General features: G+C 30.7%; 3 protein-coding genes and 1 non-coding gene across 4 annotated transcripts; 2 read left to right on the top strand and 2 right to left on the bottom strand.

The window, feature by feature from the left end:
- The first annotated feature begins 363 nt into the window (after positions 1 to 363).
- Positions 364 to 2973, top strand: LOC108467101 (pentatricopeptide repeat-containing protein At5g12100, mitochondrial). Its single transcript, XM_017767611.2, has one exon. It carries the CDS (start codon positions 439 to 441, stop codon positions 2971 to 2973), a length of 2535 nt encoding a protein of 844 aa, XP_017623100.2. The 5' UTR covers positions 364 to 438.
- Positions 2974 to 3160: 187 nt separating this feature from the next.
- LOC108467102 (peroxiredoxin-2E, chloroplastic) lies at positions 3161 to 4310 on the bottom strand. The gene has a single exon (XM_017767612.2). The coding sequence runs from the start codon at positions 3965 to 3967 to the stop codon at positions 3284 to 3286; it is 684 nt and encodes a 227-aa protein (XP_017623101.1). The 5' UTR covers positions 3968 to 4310; the 3' UTR covers positions 3161 to 3283.
- A 13883-nt stretch (positions 4311 to 18193) lies between these two features.
- On the top strand, positions 18194 to 21980 carry LOC108467171 (enolase). Its single transcript, XM_017767723.2, has 16 exons — positions 18194 to 18539; positions 18879 to 18942; positions 19025 to 19089; positions 19168 to 19215; positions 19464 to 19550; positions 19649 to 19729; positions 19801 to 19902; positions 20208 to 20363; positions 20454 to 20516; positions 20607 to 20684; positions 20787 to 20981; positions 21067 to 21117; positions 21216 to 21304; positions 21389 to 21440; positions 21526 to 21582; positions 21694 to 21980. Exons 1-16 carry the CDS (start codon positions 18471 to 18473, stop codon positions 21772 to 21774), a joined length of 1338 nt encoding a protein of 445 aa, XP_017623212.1. The 5' UTR covers positions 18194 to 18470; the 3' UTR covers positions 21775 to 21980.
- A 1801-nt stretch (positions 21981 to 23781) lies between these two features.
- TRNAL-UAA (transfer RNA leucine (anticodon UAA)) lies at positions 23782 to 23864 on the bottom strand. The gene has a single exon. It is a non-coding gene; the product is annotated as a tRNA-Leu (tRNA).
- Positions 23865 to 24632: the final 768 nt, after the last annotated feature.

Below are 24632 nucleotides of genomic sequence, written 5' to 3'. Positions count from 1 at the left end.
AATGCCATGAATCTGCAAATCAAAATCCAAACAAATTTCTTATTCAATCTCCGACAATGGTTGTCAAATGACTTGGATCTAAGATATGTACCGTACCGATTGTCGAATTGTTTCTTAAAACTTGCTAGCCGAGCTTTAAAAAGAAAAGAGCTTACTAGCTCAATGAATTAAAAAAAAAAACTTTTGAGTAGTTCAACCACTTAAATAAAAATTTTCAAATAATCTTATGATTATTTTGTAATTTTTAAAATTAAGTAGTTAAAAATATAAACTTACTCATCTAATAGATGAGTGATATTGAGGGCATCTTATCCTTCTATTTACCATTTAGTGAGACCTGGGCTACTACTTGTAACAGCCACTATAAAGTGAGGATAAAAATGGGCTTTCTTTGAAGAACCGAAGGGGATACCTTTACAGGTCTCTCATGGGCTTTTCATGGTGAAATCTTTGGGGGCTTCATCATCTTTAACTAAAGCACTGAAATTGAACCCTACAAAAAGGATTATTTTTTCTTTAATGGTGTATCAGTGCCAAAAGTCTAACATGGCAGCAAAGCGTGTAACTCTCCTCTCCCAATTATCTTTCACTTCCCAGAAGAAACCCAAACCTCTCTCCACACTGTCCACACAGTCTTCTTCCCAACCAGCCAATACCAACGAGAAACATGAAACCTTTGTTCTTCATCACCATGAACGCCACCACCATATTCAAGAGCTTACAACTTTACTCCAACAAGGCCAAACTGAAGCTGCTCAAACCCTCACAAAATCACTCCTTTCTTCGAAATCACCATCTGATCTCTTCAATCTCTTCTCTTTCACTTCATATTCTTTGAAATTCAGTTTCTCAAATATTCTCTTTTCATTATTAGCTCAATCCAAAATGCATAGTGAAGCCATGGAATTATATAAAGCTATAAGGAAAGAAGGTATGCAGCCTTCTATAACTTCACTTAACCTGTTGCTTGATTCTTTGATATCTTTGAATCAGTTTGATGGAACCCTTAATTTGTTTGAAGAAATTATAGGGTCTGGTTTTAGACCTAATAAATTCATGTATGGTAAAGCTATCCAAGCTGCTGTTAAATTAGGGGACTTGAAGAGGGCTTATGAGTTTTTGGATGATATGAAACAAAAAGGGGTTAATCCAAGTTTGTTTATTTATAATGTTTTGATTAGTGGCCTTTGTAAAGAGAGGAGAATTAAGGAAGCTGAGAAAGGGTTTAATGAGATTCTTGAGAGGAAATTAGTGCCTAGTTTGGTTACTTATAATACTCTTATTGATGGGTATTGTAAAGTTGGGGATTTAGAGAAGGCTTTTGGGTTAAAAGAGAGGATGGTGAAGGAGAATGTGGTGCCTAACATTGTTACTTTTAATACATTGATTAGTGGTCTTTGTCATGCTCAAAGAATGGAAGAGGCAAAATGGGTTTTAAAGGAAATGGAAGCTCATGGATTTGTTGGTGATGGGTATACTTTTAGTATTCTTTTTGATGGGTTTTTGAAGAGTGGGAATGGTGAAAGTGCAATGGCTTTGTATGAAGAAATGAAGGGGAAAGGAGTTGGGATCAATAGGTATGCATTGAGTAATTGGTTGAATCATTTGTGTAAGGAAGGGGATTTCAAAAAAGCAGAAGAGGTTTTACAAAACGAGATTGAGAGAGGGTTTGTGCCGAATGAGGTAGTGTTTAACACCATTGTGAAGGGATATTGTCAAACTGGGGATATGAATCGAGCAATTTCAACGGTTGAGCATATGGAGAAATTGGGGTTGAGGCCGGATTATGTTACATTCAATACTTTGATTGGCAAGTTTTTTGAAATGAAAGACGTGGAGAATGCTGAAGAATGGGTGAAAAAGATGAGGGAGAAGAGTGTTTCGCCTAAAGTCGAGACGTACAATGTTCTTATTAATGGTTACGGGAAAATGAATGTACTCGATAGGTGTTTTGCGGTTTTAGAAGAAATGGAAAGGGATGGGATTAAACCGAATGTTGTCACGTATGGTTCGCTTGTAAATTGTTTATGCAAGAATGGAATGCTTCTTGAAGCTGAGATAACTTTCAAGGATATGATAAGTAGAGGGGTGTTGCCTAACGTGCTGGTATATAACACACTTATTGCTGGAAATTGTGCAGCTGGAAACTTGACTGATGCTTTCAAGTACTTTGATGAAATGGTGAAGGGTGAAACAAGACCAACGATCGTAACATACAACACACTTATTAGTGGACTATGCAAGAAGGGAAGGATAACAGAAGCCGAAGCTTTGCTTCCCAAAATCACAAGTAATGGGTGTAGTCCCGATGTCATCACCTACAACACCTTATTATCAGGGTATTCTAACGAAGGAAATGCTGAGAAATGTCTGGAATTGTATGAAAACATGAAGAGTTTGGGCATTAAGCCGACTTTGAATACCTATCATCCTCTCATTAGTGGTTGCAGCAAGAAAGGAATAGAACTTGCCGAGAGACTGTTTCGCGAAATGGAAGAGATGCATTTGACTCCTGATCTACTCACATATAACGTGCTGATTCACTTATATGCAGAGCACGGAGATGTTCAAAATGCAGTTTCTTTGCATCGAGAGATGATAGACCGTGGAATTTGCCCTGACAAATTGACCTACAATAGCTTGATTTTGGGACAGTTTAAAAACGGAAAGTTGTTAGAAATAAAGGATCTTGTTGATGATATGAAGGCCAAGGGATTGGTTCCTAAAGCTGATACATATACCCTTCTGATTAAGGGATATTGTGAACACAAGGATTTCATCGGGGCATACGTTTGGTATCGGGAAATGTTTGAAAACCATTTCCTTCCACGTTTCACGACTTGTAAGGAACTCGTGATTGGCCTTAAAGAGCAAGGAAAGTCGCAAGAGGCGCAGATTATCTGCTCGGAGATGAAGGCTAAAGGAATGGACAACTGGAACTCCGATGAAGATGTCTCGGAACTTGCCGTTTAAGTAACCGGGAAAAGGAAGGTTCATTTCCATTGAAGGAACATTGCAGAAGCTTATTCAACCCTGATAATTTGATATTCAAAGAAAGATGTAGTTGTTTCATATATTTGTATAGTTAAATTTCTTCTAATCTACGTTCATATATATATGAATCATCATTGCAGCACGTAAAACCCAAATAAGACAAAGATTCAAAGGAAAAATATCATTCATTCATAAGAAAGTTCTCAGATTTTGGTCAATTTTATTACAGAAGTAAACTAAAAACTAGCCAAACAAAAGAAGTAGCCGATGTTTATTAATCTCTCGAAAATCACAGCACTTTGAGAATATCTTCAGCTCCACTGAAAGTAAAAGCACCACCTTCTTCTAAATTAAGAAGCTTAACGACACCATCTTCAGCCAAGAGAGCATACCTTCTAGAACGAACACCAAGTCCAACAGGCTTATCGGTCAAATCCAATTCACACCCAATTTTCTTAGTGAATTCCCCATTACCATCCGATAACAAAAGGACTTCATCTTTGATACCTAGATTTTCCTTCCAAGCTCGCATCACAAACGCATCGTTCACCGAAACACAGGCGATGGTGTTAACCCCTTTGGCTTTGAGTTCCCCAGATTTCTCAACGAACCCAGGGAGGTGTTTCTGGGAACAAGTGGGGGTAAAAGCACCGGGGACAGCGAAGATGACGGTTTTTTTGCCGGCGGTAAGGGAAGAGATCGTCGTGGTTTGGAGTTCACCATCGGAATCGAAGTAGGAAAGTGTTGCGTCAGGAAGCTTATCTCCGACGGAGATAGCGGCGGAGATTTGGGTTGTTTTGGTGGAAAAGGAAATGGGTTTTGAAACGCGGCGGCGGTGGAGGTTGAAGGAAAGGGGAGAAACGGAGGAGAACTTTAAAGGAAGGGATTTAGAGGAAAGCTTGGTGGTGCTGGATAATGAAATGGCGGCGGCCGGTGAGAGGAATCTTGAGAGGGTTAAGGAAGTTGCTGCCATTGTTAAAAAAATCAATGGAAATGGTGAAAGAAATGAAGGGAAGAGATTAAAAAAGAGAGTGACGGGTGGGGTTTGGCCTTTGAGAGCTTTGTTAGGTTATGGTTTTGAAGGGCGTAAAGAACAATGTCAGGTGAGAGTGAAGACAGATTATTTCTTTTTGGAGTTTTTTATGTTGGGAGGCTTGCTTTTCATTCAACCATAGATAATTTGGTCCCTAAATGTTTGATGATAATGTTTTTGTTTTCCTTTTGGTTAAAATATGTTTGCTACTCTCTCTATTTTTATAGAATTTGAGATTTAGTCCTTGTATTTGAAAACTCCAATTGTTTTGACTTAAAAAATCTTAGTCCAATGAAACCCGTATGTTGGCATGATGATCAAGGTATTTGTCACTCCAAGTGTGGCTTAGGTTCAAGTCATGTTGCTGCTAGGGCTTTACCCTCCTCTTGTAATTCACCAGAAAAAAAATCTTAGTCCAATTTGACATATTGATTAAGTTGTCCTCATGTGATGTATGATTAAAAGAAAATAAACATGTTGAGTTGACAAATTTTAATAGAAACTACTAACGGCAATAAATATTGGATTAAGAATTTTAAATTGAAAGAGTAAGAGGATTGAATTTTTAGCTTTTAAAGAATAATGAATAAATCTCAAGTTATATAAAAGTATAATGACTATATATGTTCATGGGTCGGGTTACTTGCCTAGAAGGCTTGCTCAAAACTTTAGGAGAGTTAAGAAAAAAATATTAGGCCTGTTTAAATTATGGGTCGAGCTGAAGCTTAAACATTCAATGCTTGAACCCAACTTAACTCATTTTTTAAAGTTTATAATGTTTTATATTATGTTATTTTTATATTGTGTAATTTATAACACATAAAAATTAAATCTATAATATAAACATTAAAAATGTTAAGATGACTATATATAAAAAATATTAAATTAAAATAATATAAATAACATGGACGAACTTAAAATTCATAAATAATATAAATTAAAAATAATATAAATATAAAATTCATAAATATTTTTATTTAAAGAATAATATGAGTAAGTCTAAAATGGACTTGAATTAGTTATTAAAAAAAGAGCAAGCTTGAGCAAAATTTTAATCTTGTATTTTGAGATGGTAAGAGTTTGGGTAAGCATAAAGTGTTTTAATATAATACCTAAGCTCGCCCAACTCATAAACACCTTTAACATTGGCAAATAACATATTTTAATGTATTATTTTCTTTGGGGTGAATTATGTTAGTGTAAAATAGATGTTGTATAATATTTACATAAACACAATAAATTATTAATTGATATAAATACTAGATTATGGCAAACTGTGATTTTTTGAATAATATATTTATTTTATAAAATTTTCATGTAAAAACAAAGTAAAATTTTGTTTGAAATGGTAAAATTCTTAAAAATATAATTTTTGGGTTCAAATCTAATTATTTATAGAGTTTTGATTTTATATAAAAATATAAAAAGACAAACTAGGGCAAATAAAGGGGGTAGGCAAGGGCATGACTCCTTAAAATGGAAAATTGTTGCGTTAGTCTCTTAAAATTTATAAAATCTTAGGATAATATACAACAAAATTATAGTTTGGCCTCCCAAAATGCTACAATTTCAAATTAGTCTTTTTGAAAACCATAAATATATGAGCCAAAAAAGGGTAAAATTAGCCCTTACAAAAAGAATATAATGACTTGATACATAGTACAAATGATAAATAAATAATTACAAACTAATACACAAGAGTCATGTCTACAGAATTATCTCAAAAAGGAGAAAGGCAAACTAACAATAACTACAACATTGAAATAATTCAGAAATAAACCATAGATACATTGACTTGATCAAACTACTGAAGTTTGCATCCTAACCCTACCACCATCAAATCAACTTGATGATGAACACTAATCAACTAAAAAACAACTGCTAAAAGCCCCAAGAGACCCATCACATAAATGATGCACAAAAGGTCAAGTTCCAGATGATTTATCCTCCTCTTTATCATCAACATCATCATCATCTTGAATATATCTGTAACATCCTCGTTATGCCTCAGAGCTAGGAACAGTACAGAGTCAGGTTAGGAATATTATAGAATATTATAAACGAATAAAATAGGAATTTCTAACATATAGGAAGTAGTTAGAGCCAATAGGAAATTAGAAATGTTTTTTTTATGAGAAATTAATTCGAGATAATGACTTAATTGTAGAAGAATAGAAAGTGTTGGGTAAAAGTAAGAAAATTAAAAGTTTGAAATGATTACATTGAATTAGAGGAAAAATGAAGGACTAAGAATGAAATTTTACCAAAATAAGGTATGATTTGTACATGAAGGATGGAATAGTAATTAATTAAATAAGATATTATGGAAAGTTAATGGTTAAGGATTGATTTGTGTAAAATTAGGATTGGTGGGTAATTATGAAAATATCTTTAATAAATAAATTAGACAGATATTTTAATGGAAACATGTAGAAAGATGAAAGAAAATATTCCATCTTCTAAGCTTCCCACACCACCACCATAGTCCCCTTATCTCAACTTTTACTTTGATCACAATTAGGTCATTCCACCATTTTCAAGTCTTTCCAAGCTTAAATTCTCCAATTTCTTTCACGATTTCTTAGTAAAATCAATAGAGAAGCCTATTAGCCACTTTAAATTCATGAAAAAAGAATCCACGGTTGCTTTGGAGGAGAGAGAAACTAAAAATTAGGTTTTGATTTCAATATATTAAAGTAAGAATAATAGGTTTTGTCATGAAATTCATATTAGTTTCATTAAAATAGTATAGATATGTTATTTACTTATGATTTGAACAAGTAAATGTTGAATGTTTTGGTATGGGAATGAAGAAAAGGAGAAGAGTGGAGACTAAATTGTTGACAAAAGAAAATAAGTGGTCAATGAGTGAAAAGAAAGGAAAACATATCATCCAAGCTCTGGTTGCAAGTATTCAAGGATTTTTACTTTGTTTCATTTAAATGTAAATACAAAAGTCTAAAATAGTTAGTTTAATTATGAATATATTAATATTAAGTGTATAATTTATTGACCAAGATAAATGAATATAATTTAAATTCCATTTATAAGAATTAATCGAAATGATATATTATAATAGTAGAAAAGGGCTAATTTGTAAAGTAAACAAAATATGATATGAAGTCTTGAATGTTGAGAATAGGTCATAAAAGAAGAGCGTTAAAGCATTGATGATATGAATGTTGAATGATTAGTGAAATTTCAAGTTATGTTGAATTTAAGGATATAAGGATCAAATTGTAAAAAGGTGAAAAGTTTGTCTTATTTCTCTTTGATTGAATAAATGTTATGGATTGGTTGTGTTAAAGCCTATGTAGATGATATGAGAACTATTAGGATATAAATGACATGCTATGAATGAAAAATTAGCGCAGTTTTTGTTTTGATGTGCACTTCGGTGTTCTTTTGTTCTGATAAGCACTACGATGCTAATATATTTTGGCTAAGCACATTGGTGCTGTTTTGTTCTAATAATGCACTTTGGTGCACCTTTATATCTATTCCATATATCCTAAGCATTGTGTTTAATCTACAATGGTTATAAAGGTGAAATGTGGTAAGAGAAATTATTGAAGCAATGTGGTAAGTAATGTAAGTTTCATAAGTTGATCATTATTAATTGCATTCATGTATGGAATGATAATCATATATAGTAGAAATTGACAAACCTTAATTTAAAATTCTAATTCTTGAAGTACTTATTAAGCTGTCACCAACTTATTGTGTTTTTTTCCAACGTTAGGTAAAAGATAAACTCAAAGAGTTAAAACCGAGGTCGTTGTCGGCTTATCTCATCACATCCTCAACCTTGGAAGAGAGTATGGTTTAATGTTTTTGACTTATATATGGCATGTACATAATTGTAGAACTGTAAAATAATATCTGATATAAAACTTAAGAAACCATAAACCAAGATTTGTCATTATCAAATTATCAAGAATAAAACTAAATGCGGAAGTGTACCTGAATTCACGGATTTATTGAAATCTTCTGATCTTATGGTTTTTATTTTTCAAATTAGCACACAAGTAATTTTGGGAAGTGATTCTCTCTTTTCTAAAGATGAGATATTAGAAAAGTTACCTATGTGTAATTTTGGGGATCATGACCCAAATATATAACTTTTGCACATTAACCTTAATTTCTAATCAGCTTATCATCAATTAAAGATTAGTTACTAGATTATCTACACATATTTGGCCAATACTTTATTTAATAACTAAAGCCCAATAAACCTTAACAAAAATAGATAACTTCCAATTTGGGCTAATATTTTATGATAGTAAATAATAACATATAATTATGCTTATTATATATGTAATGTCCATATTTTTCCAACACACATGTATGTTAGTTGTGTATGAACGAAGTGTTTTGGAGGACTTAAATGTAAAACTTGGATACTCTATCAATCCTGCAAATTTTAGCCATATTTAAGTATGTTTGTGTTGAGTTGTGTAGATATTACAATCACAAGTTGGTTATATGTTTGAATCATGAATTGGACTGGGTGAATTTTATCTTTGAGCAGGGGTTGAACTGTTATTAAATAATGGAGTATTTAGGTGAATTTTCCTTTAAAAATTTAAAAACATCGAACTATAAAATGATATCGATGTTTGATGAAAAGTACCAATACTTTGAGGAAAGTATCGATACTTTGTCCAATATACTGATACTGTTGAGTTGTAACACCCCTTACCAGTATTCCGAGCCTAGAATAGGGTACGAGGCATTACCGAACTTAATATGATCAATCATGTAAAAATCAGCCATAAAATTTATTCTAAATTAAAAACTTTCATACATATGTTTAACGTCCCTTATATAGGCCTATGGAGCCCAAAACATACATTCAGGGTGGTTCGGGACCAAACCGTAAACATATGAAACTTTTGCAACACTTAGAAAATTTTCACACTTTGGAGAGTCACACGTCCGTGTTTTCAGCCCGTGTAACTCTCTGTTTATAACTTCATCACCCTTGTCAGTCGTACACTTCATATAAATAACAAGAAACGTGTATGGGCTCATTTCTCATTAAATTTCTCATATATATACACAATTTCACGTTATGTAATCATACAACATATATCAGCCATATCTCTGTAATCTAAATATATTTTTATAACAACTTATCTTGATTTCATATTGTTTCATATTTAAGCTTAAATAACCAAAGTATTTGAAATATCATCTTTATGCAAATAGTACACATGAGGTATATAATTCCATAATTATGAATAAACACATTTATCAAATATTTTCCATATTCATATACCAATGTCTTATGTCTCCATATATCAATAACCATCATTTTCATGAATTTTGAGTTCAATTTCATAATTATTTGTCTCGTGTTCAATTTATTCCATGTCGGAACTTTATTCATTAATACGTTTGAATTATAAATACATATGGACAGTACATTCAAGATGAACAATTATATAATCACAAATGAATTCATTTATCAACCAAGTTCTATACTCATATCTTATCAACTCGTACTTCCTGTATCACATAATTCCATGTAACACTTACCAAACTTTGTCAAATTAGTGAACGTCTTACGGAATTGAGTACTTCGTTTACTCGATGTCATAGTTCAATTTTCCAATTTTGCCCTTAATTCTCATTATTTTCTTGCTGATTTCATGCCATTGCCGTCCAGCCCAAAGAGACCTTGGGTCTATTTTCCTTTTAAACACTCTTTCTTTTATCATTTAAGCTATTTAATCATTTCTCACAATTTTGCATTTAATACAATTTAGTCTTTTTTGTTCAATTAACTATCAGAACTTTAAAATTTCTTGACGAAACTTTAATACTGACTTATTAACACTTCATAAATATTTATAAAAATATTTATGGCTTGATTTAAAATTCTCGAGGTCTCGATACCTCGTTTTCGATTCTAATTATTTCAATATTTATTTTTAGTACACTATTCACTACTTCAAAATTTTTCCTAACTTTACATTTAACTTATACTCACTAAATTATTAATATTTCCTACTCATTTGTCTGATTTAGTGATCTCGAATCACTGTTCCAACACCACTGAAAATTAGGCTGTTACAACTCTCCTCCCCTTTAGGGATTTTCGTCCCTGAAAATCTTATCAGAAGAAGTTGCTTTCAACACTCATGAAACACTTTTACTAACTTCTCAGAATCACAATTCGGTTGAACCTCGAATATTTTTATTTATTTATTTATTATTATTATTTTTTTACCATCGACTTCATTCCAACATATTAGAATAAAATTCCAAAGATATGAAGAAATACTTATCATAAACCGACCAGACCAATAGGGTTTTTGCCTAACATCATAGTTAGCTAGCATTCTCACAACATAAGAACTCCATCAAAAACTGAACAACCACACACATACACTTGAGGATAAAAGAATATATATAATACCTAGAAAATATCATCATATTCGTTTCAACTATAACTGCCACACACACAGACATCTTTTCTATTCAATTATCATTTCTCTTACTAATTCTATCATCACGAACCCTGCATCATTCCATTCACTAACGAAAACCAATTCGGAAAAAAAACTTCAGCAAACACATATTTTAGACATCATATCTGAATAAGTCGATTAGCCGAGGTTAACTTTTTCTTTAACCGTGACATTACGTAATCTGAATAATCTTTAAAATAATCGATATCTTTTCAAAAGCGTATTCACTTGTCAAACTATTTTAACTCTATCGCATTATTAATTATTCCACTCTGTACTCTTTAGTTTCACACTTGTGAACTATTCAACATAATTCTCGTGAATTTTCGTTATAAAATACCACATTGATAAGGGGGTGAGGTCGTAAAGCCTCTAACTGGACTCTCATAAATACACGCATATGACTTAGCATTTATCATCAACATCATATCCTCACAATTACATAATTCACTTCAAGCAAATTAACATACATAATTATGTTACCCGAATTTTTCAATTATCCTTTTCAAACAAGTGTACTTAAACATACATTCATGAATTTTGAGTAAGTTTACTCATAGCATTTACTTAATCAAACAAGTCAGGCACATAATATCATATGAATGTCACATAAACATAGATGCGCTCATCACAAGATAAACTTCCATTTCATTTCACTTTTCCTATATTTCTCGATTTATGACTATTTCATTTCGTACCTCATCACATCCATATCATGAACTCTTCTTCATACCTTTCCAAGTTTCGACTCATCATAAACACATTCTTACTCAGACACTTTAGTGTCACTTTCAACACTTTATGAAATAACTCGATTGAAAAGTATTTCTGTCTATATGTAAAACAAAGATTAGATCGGATCATACACATCACACTATCACAGATTTATATTGCATGTATTTTTAGACACTTGACACATCTCATTCGTTCCGAGAATCGACTAAACTGAAGCTCTGATACCAATAAATGTAACACCCCCTACCAGTATTCCGAGCCTAGAATAGGGTACGAGGCATTACTGAACTTAATATGATCAATCATGTAAAAATCAGCCATAAAATTTCTTCTAAATTAAAAACTTTCATACATATGTTTAACATCCCTTATATGGGCCTATGGGGCCCAAAACATACATTCAGGGTGGTTCGGGACCAAACCATAAACATATGAAACTTTTGCAACACTTAAAAAATTTTCACACTTTGGAGAGTCACACGTCCGTGTTTTCAACCCGTGTAACTTTCTGTTTATAACTTCATCACCCTTTTCAGTTGTACACTTCATATAAATAACAAGAAACGTGTATGGGCTCATTTCTCATTAAATTTCTCATATATATACACAATTTCACGTTATGTAATCATACAACATAATCAGCCATATCTCTGTAATCTAAATATATTTTTATAACAACTTATCTTGATTTCATACTGTTTCATATTTAAGCTTAAATAACCAAAGTATTTGAAATATCATCTTTATGCAAATAGTACACATGAGGTATATAATTCCATAATTATGAATAAACACATTTATCAAATATTTTCCATATTCATATACCAATGTCTCATGTCTCCATATATCAATAACCATCATTTTCATGAATTTCGAGTTCAATTTCATAATTATTTGTCTCGTGTTCAATTTATTCCATGTCGGAACTTTATTCATTAATACGTTTGAATTATCAATACATATGGACAGTACATTCAAGATGAACAATTATATAATCACAAATGAATTCATTTATCAACCAAGTTCTATACTCATATCTTATCAACTCGTACTTCCTGTATCACATAATTCCATGTAACACTTACCAAACTATGTCAAATTAGTGAACGTCTTACGGAATTGAGTACTTCGTTTACTCGATGTCATAGTTCAACTATGGTCTTGCACATCTTCATATATCGATGTCATAGCCCAACTATGGTCTTACAAGTAATCACATATCACATATCGATGCCATAGCCCAGCTATGGTCTTACACGAATCACATATCTCACTGATGCCATATCCCAGATATGGTCTTATACAGTAGCATATATCACACTGATGTCATATCCCAGATATGGTATTATACGGAAATCACTTGTAGCCGAAGCTACCACTATTCATTGATCAGGTAGCCGGAGCTACCATTTTTCATTGATCAGGTAGTCGGAGCATTTTTCACTGATCAGGTAGCAGAAGCTACCACTTTTCACTTATCAGGTAGCTTCGGCTACCACTTTTCACTGATCAGGTAGTCGAAGCTACCACTTTTCACTTGTCATTTGTCCTTGATCAGATAAGTGTAGCCGAAGCTATTACTTATTACTTTCACTTATCCTTGATCAGATAAGTGTAGCCGAAGCTATTACTTATCACTTTCACTTATCCTTGATCAGATAAGTGTAGCCAAAGCTATCACTTATCACTTGTTGCCATGGTCCAACTATGGTCTTTTCCTTAAATTCATCTTGTCACTGAACTGAAATGCTCAATTTGATCATTTATTCAATTTTCATGCTTTTACATTATTCACGATTTTATCATTAATACATATGAAATAACACATCATGAAATTCATAAAATTAACAAATAATCACTAAAATTTAGCCATATAAACTCACAAGTACAAATTTTGTATTATAACGATAATCATAATTTCATAATAAATATTCCACATAAAACATTATATCATTTCTAATCCAACACTTACCGATTATAATCGGGCATGTGTTTAATTTATACACGAGTCATTCATATATTTTTCCTCCTCCTCCTCTCCATCCACATCCTTGGTATAAATAATACACTTGTAAGTAACATTATCCATAATTTTCACTAATTACTTATGTGAATATTCAGACTATCCACCCGTGTCGTAGTCACTAAATTATTTATATCTGGAGCTACAGAACTCAAAATTAAGATCCACTAATTTTTCATGAAACTAGACTCATATATCTTCTTACCATAAAAATTTCATAATTTTTGGTTGGGCCAATTAATACAGTTTATTCATTGAAGTCTCCCTTGTTCTGCTGTCTGACAGTTCCGACCCTTCTTCACTAAAAATTAATTATCTCCTCGTACAGGATTCGAATGATGTTCCCGTTTGTTTCTCTTGAAAATATACTCATTCAGGATTCTAAACATATAAATTTAATTCCCTAATTATTTTTATCCAATTTTTGATGATTTTAAAAAGTCAGAACAGGGGAACCCGAAATCATTCTGACCTTGTCTCACAAAATTTATCATATCTCATGATTTACAATTCCATTGCTTACATCATTTCTTCTATAAGAAACTAAACTCAATAAGCTTTAATTTCATATTTTATTCATCCTCTAATTCCATTTCTACAATTTTTGGTGATTTTTCAAAGTTAGACTACTGCTGTTGTCCAAAACAGTTTTAGTGCAAAATGTTGATTTCCATTTTGCCCCAAAGTTCACAATTCATACAATTCAGTCATTGCTCAATTAACCCTCAATTAAGATAATTTTCTAAATTAATACTTTTTCTAGACATTATAAGTTATTTCATAACTATTGAAATTCAGAATTTCTACATAAAACTCTAACTTCAAACTCTTTTACAATTAGGTACCAAACATTCACTTTCTATTCAATTCTTTCAATAAAATCAGCATATAAACAATTTAAAGCTCTAATTCCATGCCAAATCATCATATACTTCCAGCACATATTCATAGCAACTTTCAATTTCTTTCATAGAATAAAAAACTAATGAATTTAACAAGTGGACCTAGTTGTAAAAGTCACAAAAACACAAAAAATTCAAGAAATAATCAAGAATTGAACTCACCTGAAGTAAAAATATGAAAAAAACAGCTTAAGGGAACTCTTCCATGGTGTTTTTGCTGATGAGAATGCAGAAAAATAAAGAGAAATCTAGATAATTCCACTTTAGTCCTAGCTTTATTAAGTAAATTTTGCAATTTTGCAATTTTGCCCTTAATTCTCATTATTTTCTTGCTGATTTCATGCCATTGCCGTCCAGACCAAAGAGACCTTGGGTCTATTTTCCTTTTAAACCCTCTTTTTTATCATTTAAACTATTTAATCATTTCCCACAATTTTGCATTTAATACAATTTAGTCCTTTTTGTTCAATTAACTATCAGAACTTTAAAATTTCTTGACGAAACTTTAATAATGACTTATTAACACTTCATAAATGTTTATAAAAATATTTATGGCTCGATTTAAAATTCTCGAGTTCTCGATACCTCTTTTTCGATTCTAATTATTTTAATATTTATTTTTAGTACACTATTCACTACTTCAAAATTTTTCCTAACTTCACATTTAACTTATACTCACTAAATTAATAATATTTCATACTCATTTATCTGATTTAGTGATCTCGAATCACTGTTCCGACAGCACTGAAAATTAGGCTGTTACATGAGTTTTGCTGAATTTTTTAGAACTTCGAAACTTAAACTAATATTGATACTAGGTAGGGGTATCAATACCTGATGTAAGGTACTGATACCTTATTCACAGTATCGATACTTGGCCCCTGTTTTATACTTATAAATGGTTGAAACAAATTTTCACTCGAAAATTTATCCAATTTTATACAAAATCAAGTCAACATAAAGATATTATGTTTGTAATATCAAAATATTCACTATATGAAACTCAATTCACTAGAGTATGATCTTTGTTGCTATGGCAATAAATGTAGCATTCCTATATCTTGACTTGGCAATCGAGTTGAGTATAGGGGTGTTACATTATCACTATTATTATGATCTATCATGATAAGACCCTTTGAGAATTGTTCTTAAAAAATCTAGCAGCACCATTATATGACAAATATCACATATACCTCATAACATTACTAAAAACTAAAAACTAAAAATAAAAACACATTAACTTTTAAAGAAAACGAATTGGACAAAACAAAAACTATGAAAAGTGTGGGCAAAATAACACCATGAAATTGTGGACAAAACCACAAATTAAAAACAAAATAAAAACCACAAAAATTTAATGTTGAAGAAGTCATGATAAGTAACTAGCCCAAAGGCCAAAACCGCCACCGACGAAGCAAATATTTAGTTGAAAAGTTGAACGGTTAGGGTTTTTCTATAAAAAGAATAAGAAAAAGACTTGGGCAATGATTGATAAGTTAAAAATTAAGTGTTGAAAAATTAAGTATTGGAAAATTAAGTGTTGAATTTAAGTTATAAAATTTGTTTGGTGTATTAGTTAAAATTAAATACTAATTATAATTAGATTGTTTGATAAAGGATAATATAATCTTAAATGAAATAGAATAAAATAAAAATAATTTAAAAATCATTTATTGAGTGATAAGTATGTATCTATCTAATTATCATTTTCTATTTTTTTGAAAAATAATCTATCTAATAAAATTAGTTATGGGTTATCAACATATTGTCAAACATAATCTTAGTTAGAGTTTTAATATATAACTAGATTATGACAAACCTACAACATGGGTGAAATTTTTTATGTAATAATCATAAAAATGAATATAAAAATAAAATGTAGTTTTGGTTGAAATGGTAAAATCGAAACAATGAACATTATGATGTTTTATGTTCAAATCTTATCATGTGTATGTAATTTTTAGATTTTTATATAAAAATATGAAAAGACTAAAGTATCCTAAAAAAATTATTGCTTGATAAAAATGATGACTTTTAATAATTACATAACTGAGTTGAAATATGGTTAATTATTAATACAAACTCAATCAAACTCTTAACTAATAGTAGTGGCGAAGCCATGGGGTAAAATTTTCCATTTGGGCTATTTTATAATTTATAAAATTTTAAATTAATAATAGTAAAATTACACTTTGTCTCTCAAAATGATAAAAATTTGATTCACTCTTTTAAAAATTATAAAATATAAATTATTAAAATAGTGAAATTACATTTTACTAAATATATAATTTAATTCAGGTCAAAGATGAAACACTTTAATTTGATTATGATATATAAATGGTCAATTTATGTTTCTAACCTCTCTATTAATTTTAAATTTGATATTTTATTCTTTTACTTTAATTTGGTATTATTTATAATGTTATTAATTTGTTAACACAATTATTTATTCTCGTTAATATGCTTTCGTGGAATATTTTAGGATTTTATTTTATTTTTCACTTCAAATTTTGGATTTATTTTTAAAAAAATCAAGACTTGAAAAGACAAAAAAAAAAAGAAGTGCAATTCCATTTTAGCAACTTTAACGAGAATAATTAATCGTGTAAACAACTTGAATTAATTAATCATGAAATGAAAGTAGAGACTTGTTTTTAGGAAAAAGAACAATTGAGTTGGAATCTTTCAAAAAGAATATGCTTACAAGGTGCCAGCAAACCATTAGTTAATAGTGTCATGTGATTGTTTCTCAAGTTAATACGTGGCAAATATAAATTTAAAAAACTTAAAAAATATAAATTAAAAATTATATTTATGCTTTTCATGTGGCACTTTGATAGACTGTCATGCGACACCATCGAATTAGTTAATAGTGTTATGTTAGCACAAATTAATGATGTTAGTATGAAGGCATCAAACTGGTTGACGAAATATAAGTTTAGGGATCAACTTAAGTACAAATAGATAAGTTCAAGGGCCAAATTTTATATTATCCTAATTTCAAAATACGTGGAAATAAAATTTTTTCTTTCTCAGTAATTTTTAGATTTAATCATTTATGCATGGTTTGGATTATGTTTTGATCATCAAATCTTAAAATGTTATGATATAACCGCTAATTTTATCTATTTGTCAACAGTTAACTATCGTTAATAAGATAACAATAAACTAATGTGGCACGTTATATCATTATTTAATATGAAAATTTTAGTTTAAATTACACAATTAATTCCTTTTTACTTTTTCTTGTCGAGCAATTTAACTCGTTTCCTTGGCTCATAATTTGTCTTTGTCATTAACAATGTCATAACCGAGATATTTACCTATAATAAAAATTACCTATTAGGAAGAAAACTCACATCTGAACCGATAAAATTATTGAAAAGTGTAGTTATAAATTTTAAAAAGATTAATTTTATAAACTTTAGAACAAAATATGAAAAATCACCGAGGCTCAAACTTAAACTTGATGTAAATTAAAAAGTTAAACATAGCTTTATTTTAATTTATAAAACTTGTTTCGATATAAAAATAGATATGTTTCTAAACTTAAATTCAAATTTAGGTATAAAAGGGTAAATATACAAATTGGTACCTAAATTTAATTTTGAGGTTTAAATTGGTACTTAAAGATTTTTTATGTTTAATTAGGTACTCAAACTTGATTTTAATGTTCAATTTGATACTTTTTTGTTCAATTTGATACCTAATTAAACCGAAAAACTTTAAATATCAAATTAAACCTTAAAATCACATTAAAAATGTATATTTACCAATCATAAAACTAAGGACCCTTTTGAATAAATATTTACCTTCAATGCAGTGCGTTTAACTTTATTTTCATCTCACGTTTAAATATCATTGTAATATTTAATCTCATTACTACAATTATTTTTACACGGTAAACGCATCACCTAATAATGATGTCTCAAATCTCAAATCTCAACTAATAATGATGTCTAGTCTCCATTCTCCTCGTAATGCTATACTAATTACTAAAACCATCAAAGGTACTTTAGACCACCGAATACCATGGGCATGCATCCACCGGAACGACCACCTACTCAAAAACTCGTGCTCCTCTCCTTGTTTTCCGCTTTTTCTTCTCATCCTTCTAGACACACCAATAAAAAAAATCAAACGGCACCTTCCTTTTCCTTTAATATCAACGGTTCTCATTCACTTATTCTCCTCTTTATAAACCACATTTCACTTCCACCTGCTTGCTTACCTATTTGTTGCGAAAATCTCGAAGCTTCCTTTTCCGTTTTAGATCTCAAAATTCAAAAAGCTCTCTTTTTCATCTCATGGCTGGTACTATCGTCTCCGTCAAAGCTAGGCAGATCTTCGACAGCCGTGGAAATCCAACGGTTGAGGTTCGTTTCTCATCTCCTCATCTTGCTCTATTCGTTTGTTCTTTTTCATATTGCTTTCTATGCTTTGTTGTGTTATCGATCTGTGATATATAGTATTTTAGCATCGCCGTTACTCATTTACGGATTGATTATTTCTCGATCTGTTTTGTTTATTGATATTTACGTCTCGGTGAGTTGAATCGGTCGAGTAGCTGTGTTTTTGTCAATTTTTTTATTGCTATTTCTCCATCTGATTTCGTAGAGTAAACGCTGCTCCTGTAGTTATTCAGTTATTTTGAGTGTTATAATTTTTGAAAAAAATTTTAAATCGTTCTTAATGGATTTGACTGAATGTGATAGGTTGATGTGGAAACATCGAACGGTATAAAGGCTAGGGCCGCAGTTCCTAGCGGTGCATCCACTGGTACGTTTAATTTATCTGTTAATTAATATCTAAACAATTGATTTCTACTTTTTTTTTAATTATTTGTTTTGTTTTCTTTTAGGAATTTACGAGGCTCTTGAGTTGAGAGATGGAGGTTCCGATTACCTCGGTAAAGGTGTATCGAAGGTCAGTTATCCTATTATCTATTGTTTTTGCTAGTATTAATTTATTTTATTAACAATTTGTTGCTCTTGTAAAATGTAGGCTGTTGCTAATGTTAACACAATCATCGGCCCTGCATTGATTGGAAAGGTTTGTCCGTAACCTGTAATTTCATTTTCTCTTATGTTCATGAACTGATGAAATTATTTTAATTAACTTTCAGTATGTAGTTCTGTTTGGTTGTTATTTTTGCTACTACTTGATTTTTTTGAGAGTACGACAATATGTCATGCTTTAGTAACTAAATAAATTGGGAACTAGTAGTTATGGTGAACTTGAGGTAATTATTCGTGCTATATTTCTAATTGAAATGTTTTCTTTTCAATTTATTTCTATAGGACCCAACCGAGCAGACTGCAATTGACAATTTCATGGTTCAACAACTGGATGGAACCCAAAATGAGTGGGGTTGGTGCAAACAAAAGGTAACCTTTCCGATTTCTTATTGTCTTTCGAATGAGTTTTGTTCCGAGGCTTCTTATCCTAATGATGTTATGTCTGTTTTTCTACTGTTTTTCTTCAGCTCGGTGCAAATGCCATTCTAGCCGTGTCCCTTGCTGTTTGCAAAGCTGGAGCTGAAGTCAAGAAACTTCCCCTTTACAAGGTACATTTTGGCTTATTGGACTTGTGGTTTTTTCCCCGGTTCATGTCATCTAAACTGGCTTTTCAATGCAGCACATTGCTAACCTTGCCGGTAACAGCAAGTTGGTTCTTCCTGTCCCTGCTTTCAATGTCATCAATGGTGGTTCACATGCAGGAAACAAACTTGCTATGCAGGTATGGATCTTGATATTCCTTTCTGCTCTGTTTGGGATTTGGATGTCATTTATAATGTAAATGATAAGAATGAAATGCAGACGCATCATGGAATTTTCAAAACATGGATTTTCTCAGGCATTGAACAAATCTGTGGATTTGTGAAAAATCATGAATGTTACATTTTTTAAATATTTTGCCTGAATATATATTGTTTTTTACTTCCAAATCCAAATTCTAAAATCAAGTTCTCAAATGCTATCTTATGATTTTCTTAACTTAGCTCATATCCTGGTATTGATGTTCTCATGCATTTGTGTCTGCAGGAGTTCATGATTCTTCCTGTAGGAGCATCATCCTTTAAGGAGGCCATGAAAATGGGTGTTGAAGTCTATCACCATTTGAAGTCTGTGATTAAGAAGAAGTATGGTCAAGATGCAACCAATGTCGGTGATGAAGGTGGCTTTGCTCCTAATATCCAGGTCAATCCTCAGTCATGACTAGTTATTGATGTCTAGTGTTAATTTCCTTTAATGACTAGTTATTGATGTCTTTTCTTTGTGCAATTTCAGGAGAACAAGGAAGGACTTGAATTGTTGAATACTGCCATTGCTAAAGCTGGTTACACTGGCAAAGTTAGTGCCCCTTCTTAGTAACCTTAATAAATACTCCCTTTTTTGGACGCAAGGAAATGGCTAATTGAATTTGAATATTCATTATTCTAGGTTGTTATTGGAATGGATGTAGCTGCATCTGAATTTTATGGAACAGACAAAACTTACGACCTGAACTTCAAAGAAGAGGTGACCTTTGTCACAACTCAAAATCATTATACCTATGATTACTCATCATATGTGTTATACTAACTTCTTTTGCTCTTGTATTTTTCTGTTTGGCTCGTAAAGAACAATGACGGTAAACAAAAGATCTCAGGAGATGCTTTGAAAGATTTATACAAGTCATTCGTAGCCGAGTATCCGATTGTGTCAATCGAAGATCCATTTGACCAAGATGATTGGGAGCACTACTCCAAACTAACCAATGAAATCGGAGAAAAAGTTCAGATTGTAGGAGATGATCTTTTGGTCACCAACCCAAAGGTTAGAATTAACCATTCCTTCTTTTCTTCAAGAAAGAGTGTATGTATAGCAAACTGACATTTGTATTCCTTTTTAACCTTTGCAGAGGGTTGCGAAGGCTATTGCTGAAAAAACTTGCAATGCCCTTCTTCTCAAGGTAACAATGGATTCTTCTTTTAGAAGGTCATTCTTTTATTTGTTATGGATGATGCGGGGGATATTAATCTGAGTTCTTTCTTGGTATGACTGAAACAGGTCAATCAAATTGGATCTGTTACTGAAAGTATTGAAGCTGTGAAAATGTCCAAGCAAGCTGGATGGGGTGTGATGGCCAGCCACCGCAGGTTTGACTGCTAAAACTATTGATTTGATTTGCAAAATCGAAGTTTCAATTTACTCACAGAATATTTTTGATTGTGTTCTTGCAGTGGTGAAACGGAGGATACTTTTATTGCTGATCTTTCAGTCGGTTTGGCCACGGTAAATAATATTACTATCTTAAATCTGAATCGAAAATCTTCATTGTTGCAAATGTTGACATTTTCATGTTTTTCTTTTTAACCAGGGCCAAATTAAGACCGGAGCTCCATGCAGGTCTGAGCGTTTAGCCAAGTACAATCAGGTTCATATCCCAACCTTTAAACATAGTTTCAAGTTGTCATTAGCCATCAACATCCTTTCGAAAGAAGAGTGGTATACCTGTTTTTGTCTGATTATGTTCTCTGTGTTCCAGCTTCTGCGAATTGAGGAGGAGCTCGGTGCGGAAGCTGTCTATGCCGGAGCTAGCTTCCGTGCTCCAGTTGCACCCTATTAAGATGCTTGTTTAGATGATAATGTGCTGAGACTGGATGCGTGCGGCAGAGCTTCAGTGGTTTGTTGAGACCCTAAAACATATTTCAATAATTTTGATAGCAATTTTGTACTTGTGTTCAGAATTATATCAATCTCCGTGTTATTTTTGTTGGACTTTGCCTGCATATATGCTCGCTATATTCATAAATATATGATGCTTGAAATGAAGACCTTTTACCTAGTAATCCTAGGGAGACTTCGGAGACGGGAATGCATTTCATTAGTGAAAAAAAGAAAAAAGAAAAATTAGAGATATAAGAAATAAAGGATTAAAGCACAAACGAGTTAAGGATGGAAACTTTAGAAAATCTTTTCTACTCGAGAAAATTAGGTATAAAATTTTCAAAGGAAAAAACAGGAGACCGCCTCGAATAGTCAATCGGTATGTGATTGTTTAATTATTTTGATTTAAAGTTAAAGAAAACTCAAATAAGAAAAAGAAACATTAAAATGAACTGAAATATAAATAAATTAAAAATAAAGAATTCTTTTTCCTTTTGTTGTTTCTTTGTTTGTTTGTTTGTTTGGTTTTTTTTTTCTTCAATTTTCAGTTTTCAGGTTTTTAGAGATTTTAATTGGTTTTCTAGTTTTCAAATTCAAGCTATATATGATTGAATGGTCGAACCATCCAATTCAGGTCAAACTTTTACAAAGCCAGAGAATGGATGGTTATTCCAATTTTGAAACTAAAAGGTCATGGAACACACAAATACTAGAAAATAGCGTAACAAGGAACAAATAAAACCTTAAATTTAAACAAACCAAGTCCCTCACATCTTGAGAGGCAATTTCTATGGACCCTTTTTGGTAATCCTCTATAGGCTGCCTTAATCTCATTTAAGACATTAATGTGAGATCTTCTAGGTAATAATATACTTCTTGTCATTCATTTATCTATTATTTAATAATAAATTTATCACTCTCTGTCTTGAAGGTTTAAACACAAAATTTTAAAATATCTTGAAGCTTTTTATATTATTAATAATTATAAAACTATAAAATTACTGAAAGAATGTATCTTGAAAATGAACTTAGACAATTAGGCATATCCAAATTCAATTGAACCTAGAAATCCTATTGTCTATGTTCATTATGCTTGTGAAAAAAATTTCAAGTCTTTTTATATTATTATTTTGAAATTATAATAAAATATAAAATTATTAACATATGAACATCCGACTTCTTCTACATCTGGACATTGCTTGTACAAATTCATCATGCATGTGAAATAATAATAATAATAAAACATATTTTTATATTATTATTTTTAAAGTTCCACAAATTATATCAAAAATTTATTTTATAAAATTTTTAAGACACTGTTGATATTTTATGGGCTCTCAGTACAAAAGTTAACAGCATCAACCAAGTACTAAAAAATTACCCACTTGGTTCAAATTCAGGTACCAATTATATTTGTAAAAATTTAAGTACCAATTAAGTATAAGATGTCAAGTTCAAGGATTAAAATGTACAATAACCTTATATTAAAGCGTGGTTATGTTATCTTCTATATGAGAAAAAATCTAAAAAAATAACAACAATAATTCTTCTCTTTAAAATTTTATGATTTTTCTTGAACTTTTATTTAATAATAATATCAAAAAATATTTTTTCTATAATTTTAGATAAAAAATTATGAATTTTAAGGTTTTTTAAATTAAAATATTTTTAGACTTTTAAATTATTTAATTTATTGATAAGAAACATTCTAACAACATCACAATGATATTTTAAACCATTTGAGTTAACATGTCACATTATCATAAAATATAACAATCCAATAATGTTAATGACTATTACATAATTTTTGTAAATTGAGTGACTAAAATATAATTTTAATTGAAGTTTAATAACAACTGATGGAATTTACCCAAACAGAATATATGTCAAAATCTATATAAATACATTAAACACATTATTAAAAATAAAAAATTAATGTCAAATTCTAAAAAAAAGAGACAAAAATTGCAGGCTGTGGGGTTCGAACCCACGCGCACTTGAGTGCAGAAGATCTTAAGTCTTCCCCCTTAACCACTCGGGCAAACCTGCCGTGTTGCTTATATCTTCCTAAAATGTAAATTATATACTTAAATTAGTACTTCAGCGACTTTAGATCAAAATGTAGTTTAATTGAGTAAAAAAAAATACAAATTGAAATTAAAATTTTAATTTTAATTTAAGTAGAAGCAATAAAAATTGTTATGCTATTTTTTTCTTGTTTTGAAAATAAATTGTTATGCTATGTTTTGTTTCTTACTATTATTATATTATTCATGAATGATAGGTTTTATCTCTATTATTCAATTTGATTGTTTTTAATTTTAATATTATTTGAATTTTGAAATTTCAATTCCAACTCAAGCCGTAACCTTTAAATTCATTAATCAAAATAATAGTGAGTACTATATAAAATATTTGTTATATAAAATTTTGAAAATAATTAAATTTAACTTAAAAATTTAACCACCATTATCTTAGTCTATACTAACTTAATCATTTTCAATATTTGAAAATTTGAGTACAAAAACTGATAACGAAATTTGGAGTAACTAAACAAAAGAACATAAAAGACAAGCTTAATAATCGATAAATTATTTCGCTACATTTGAATTGAAAACCAGCCTTAACATCAATAATGGATTAAAGGTAAAATAATTTAATATTGAATCAAATTTAAAAAAAATATTTTATAATTCTTTTAAATAATTTTAAATTTTTATAAATAATTTATTTGATTTAAATTAAATGAACCAAAAATCATTGACGACCATTCCGGTTCTAAAAACGTTTTCCAAAAATTTCATTCTTATATTCTTT

Source organism: Gossypium arboreum, chromosome 2, assembly GCF_025698485.1.
Source record: "Gossypium arboreum isolate Shixiya-1 chromosome 2, ASM2569848v2, whole genome shotgun sequence".
NCBI lineage: Eukaryota > Viridiplantae > Streptophyta > Magnoliopsida > Malvales > Malvaceae > Gossypium > Gossypium arboreum.
Note: the sequence above shows the minus strand (reverse complement) of the source record. Positions and strands in the feature narration are given on the sequence as shown.

Coding starts and splice junctions, on each gene's coding strand:
- LOC108467102 (XM_017767612.2), bottom strand. CDS start 3,967: ATGGCAGCAACTTCCTTAACCCTCTCAAGATTCCTCTCACCGGCCGCC.
- LOC108467171 (XM_017767723.2), top strand. CDS start 18,471: ATGGCTGGTACTATCGTCTCCGTCAAAGCTAGGCAGATCTTCGACAGC. Junction 19,090..19,167: donor TCGGTAAAGGTGTATCGAAG/GTCAGTTATCCT, acceptor TGTAAAATGTAG/GCTGTTGCTAATGTTAACAC. Junction 21,583..21,693: donor GTTTAGCCAAGTACAATCAG/GTTCATATCCCA, acceptor TCTGTGTTCCAG/CTTCTGCGAATTGAGGAGGA.
- LOC108467101 (XM_017767611.2), top strand. CDS start 439: ATGGTGAAATCTTTGGGGGCTTCATCATCTTTAACTAAAGCACTGAAA.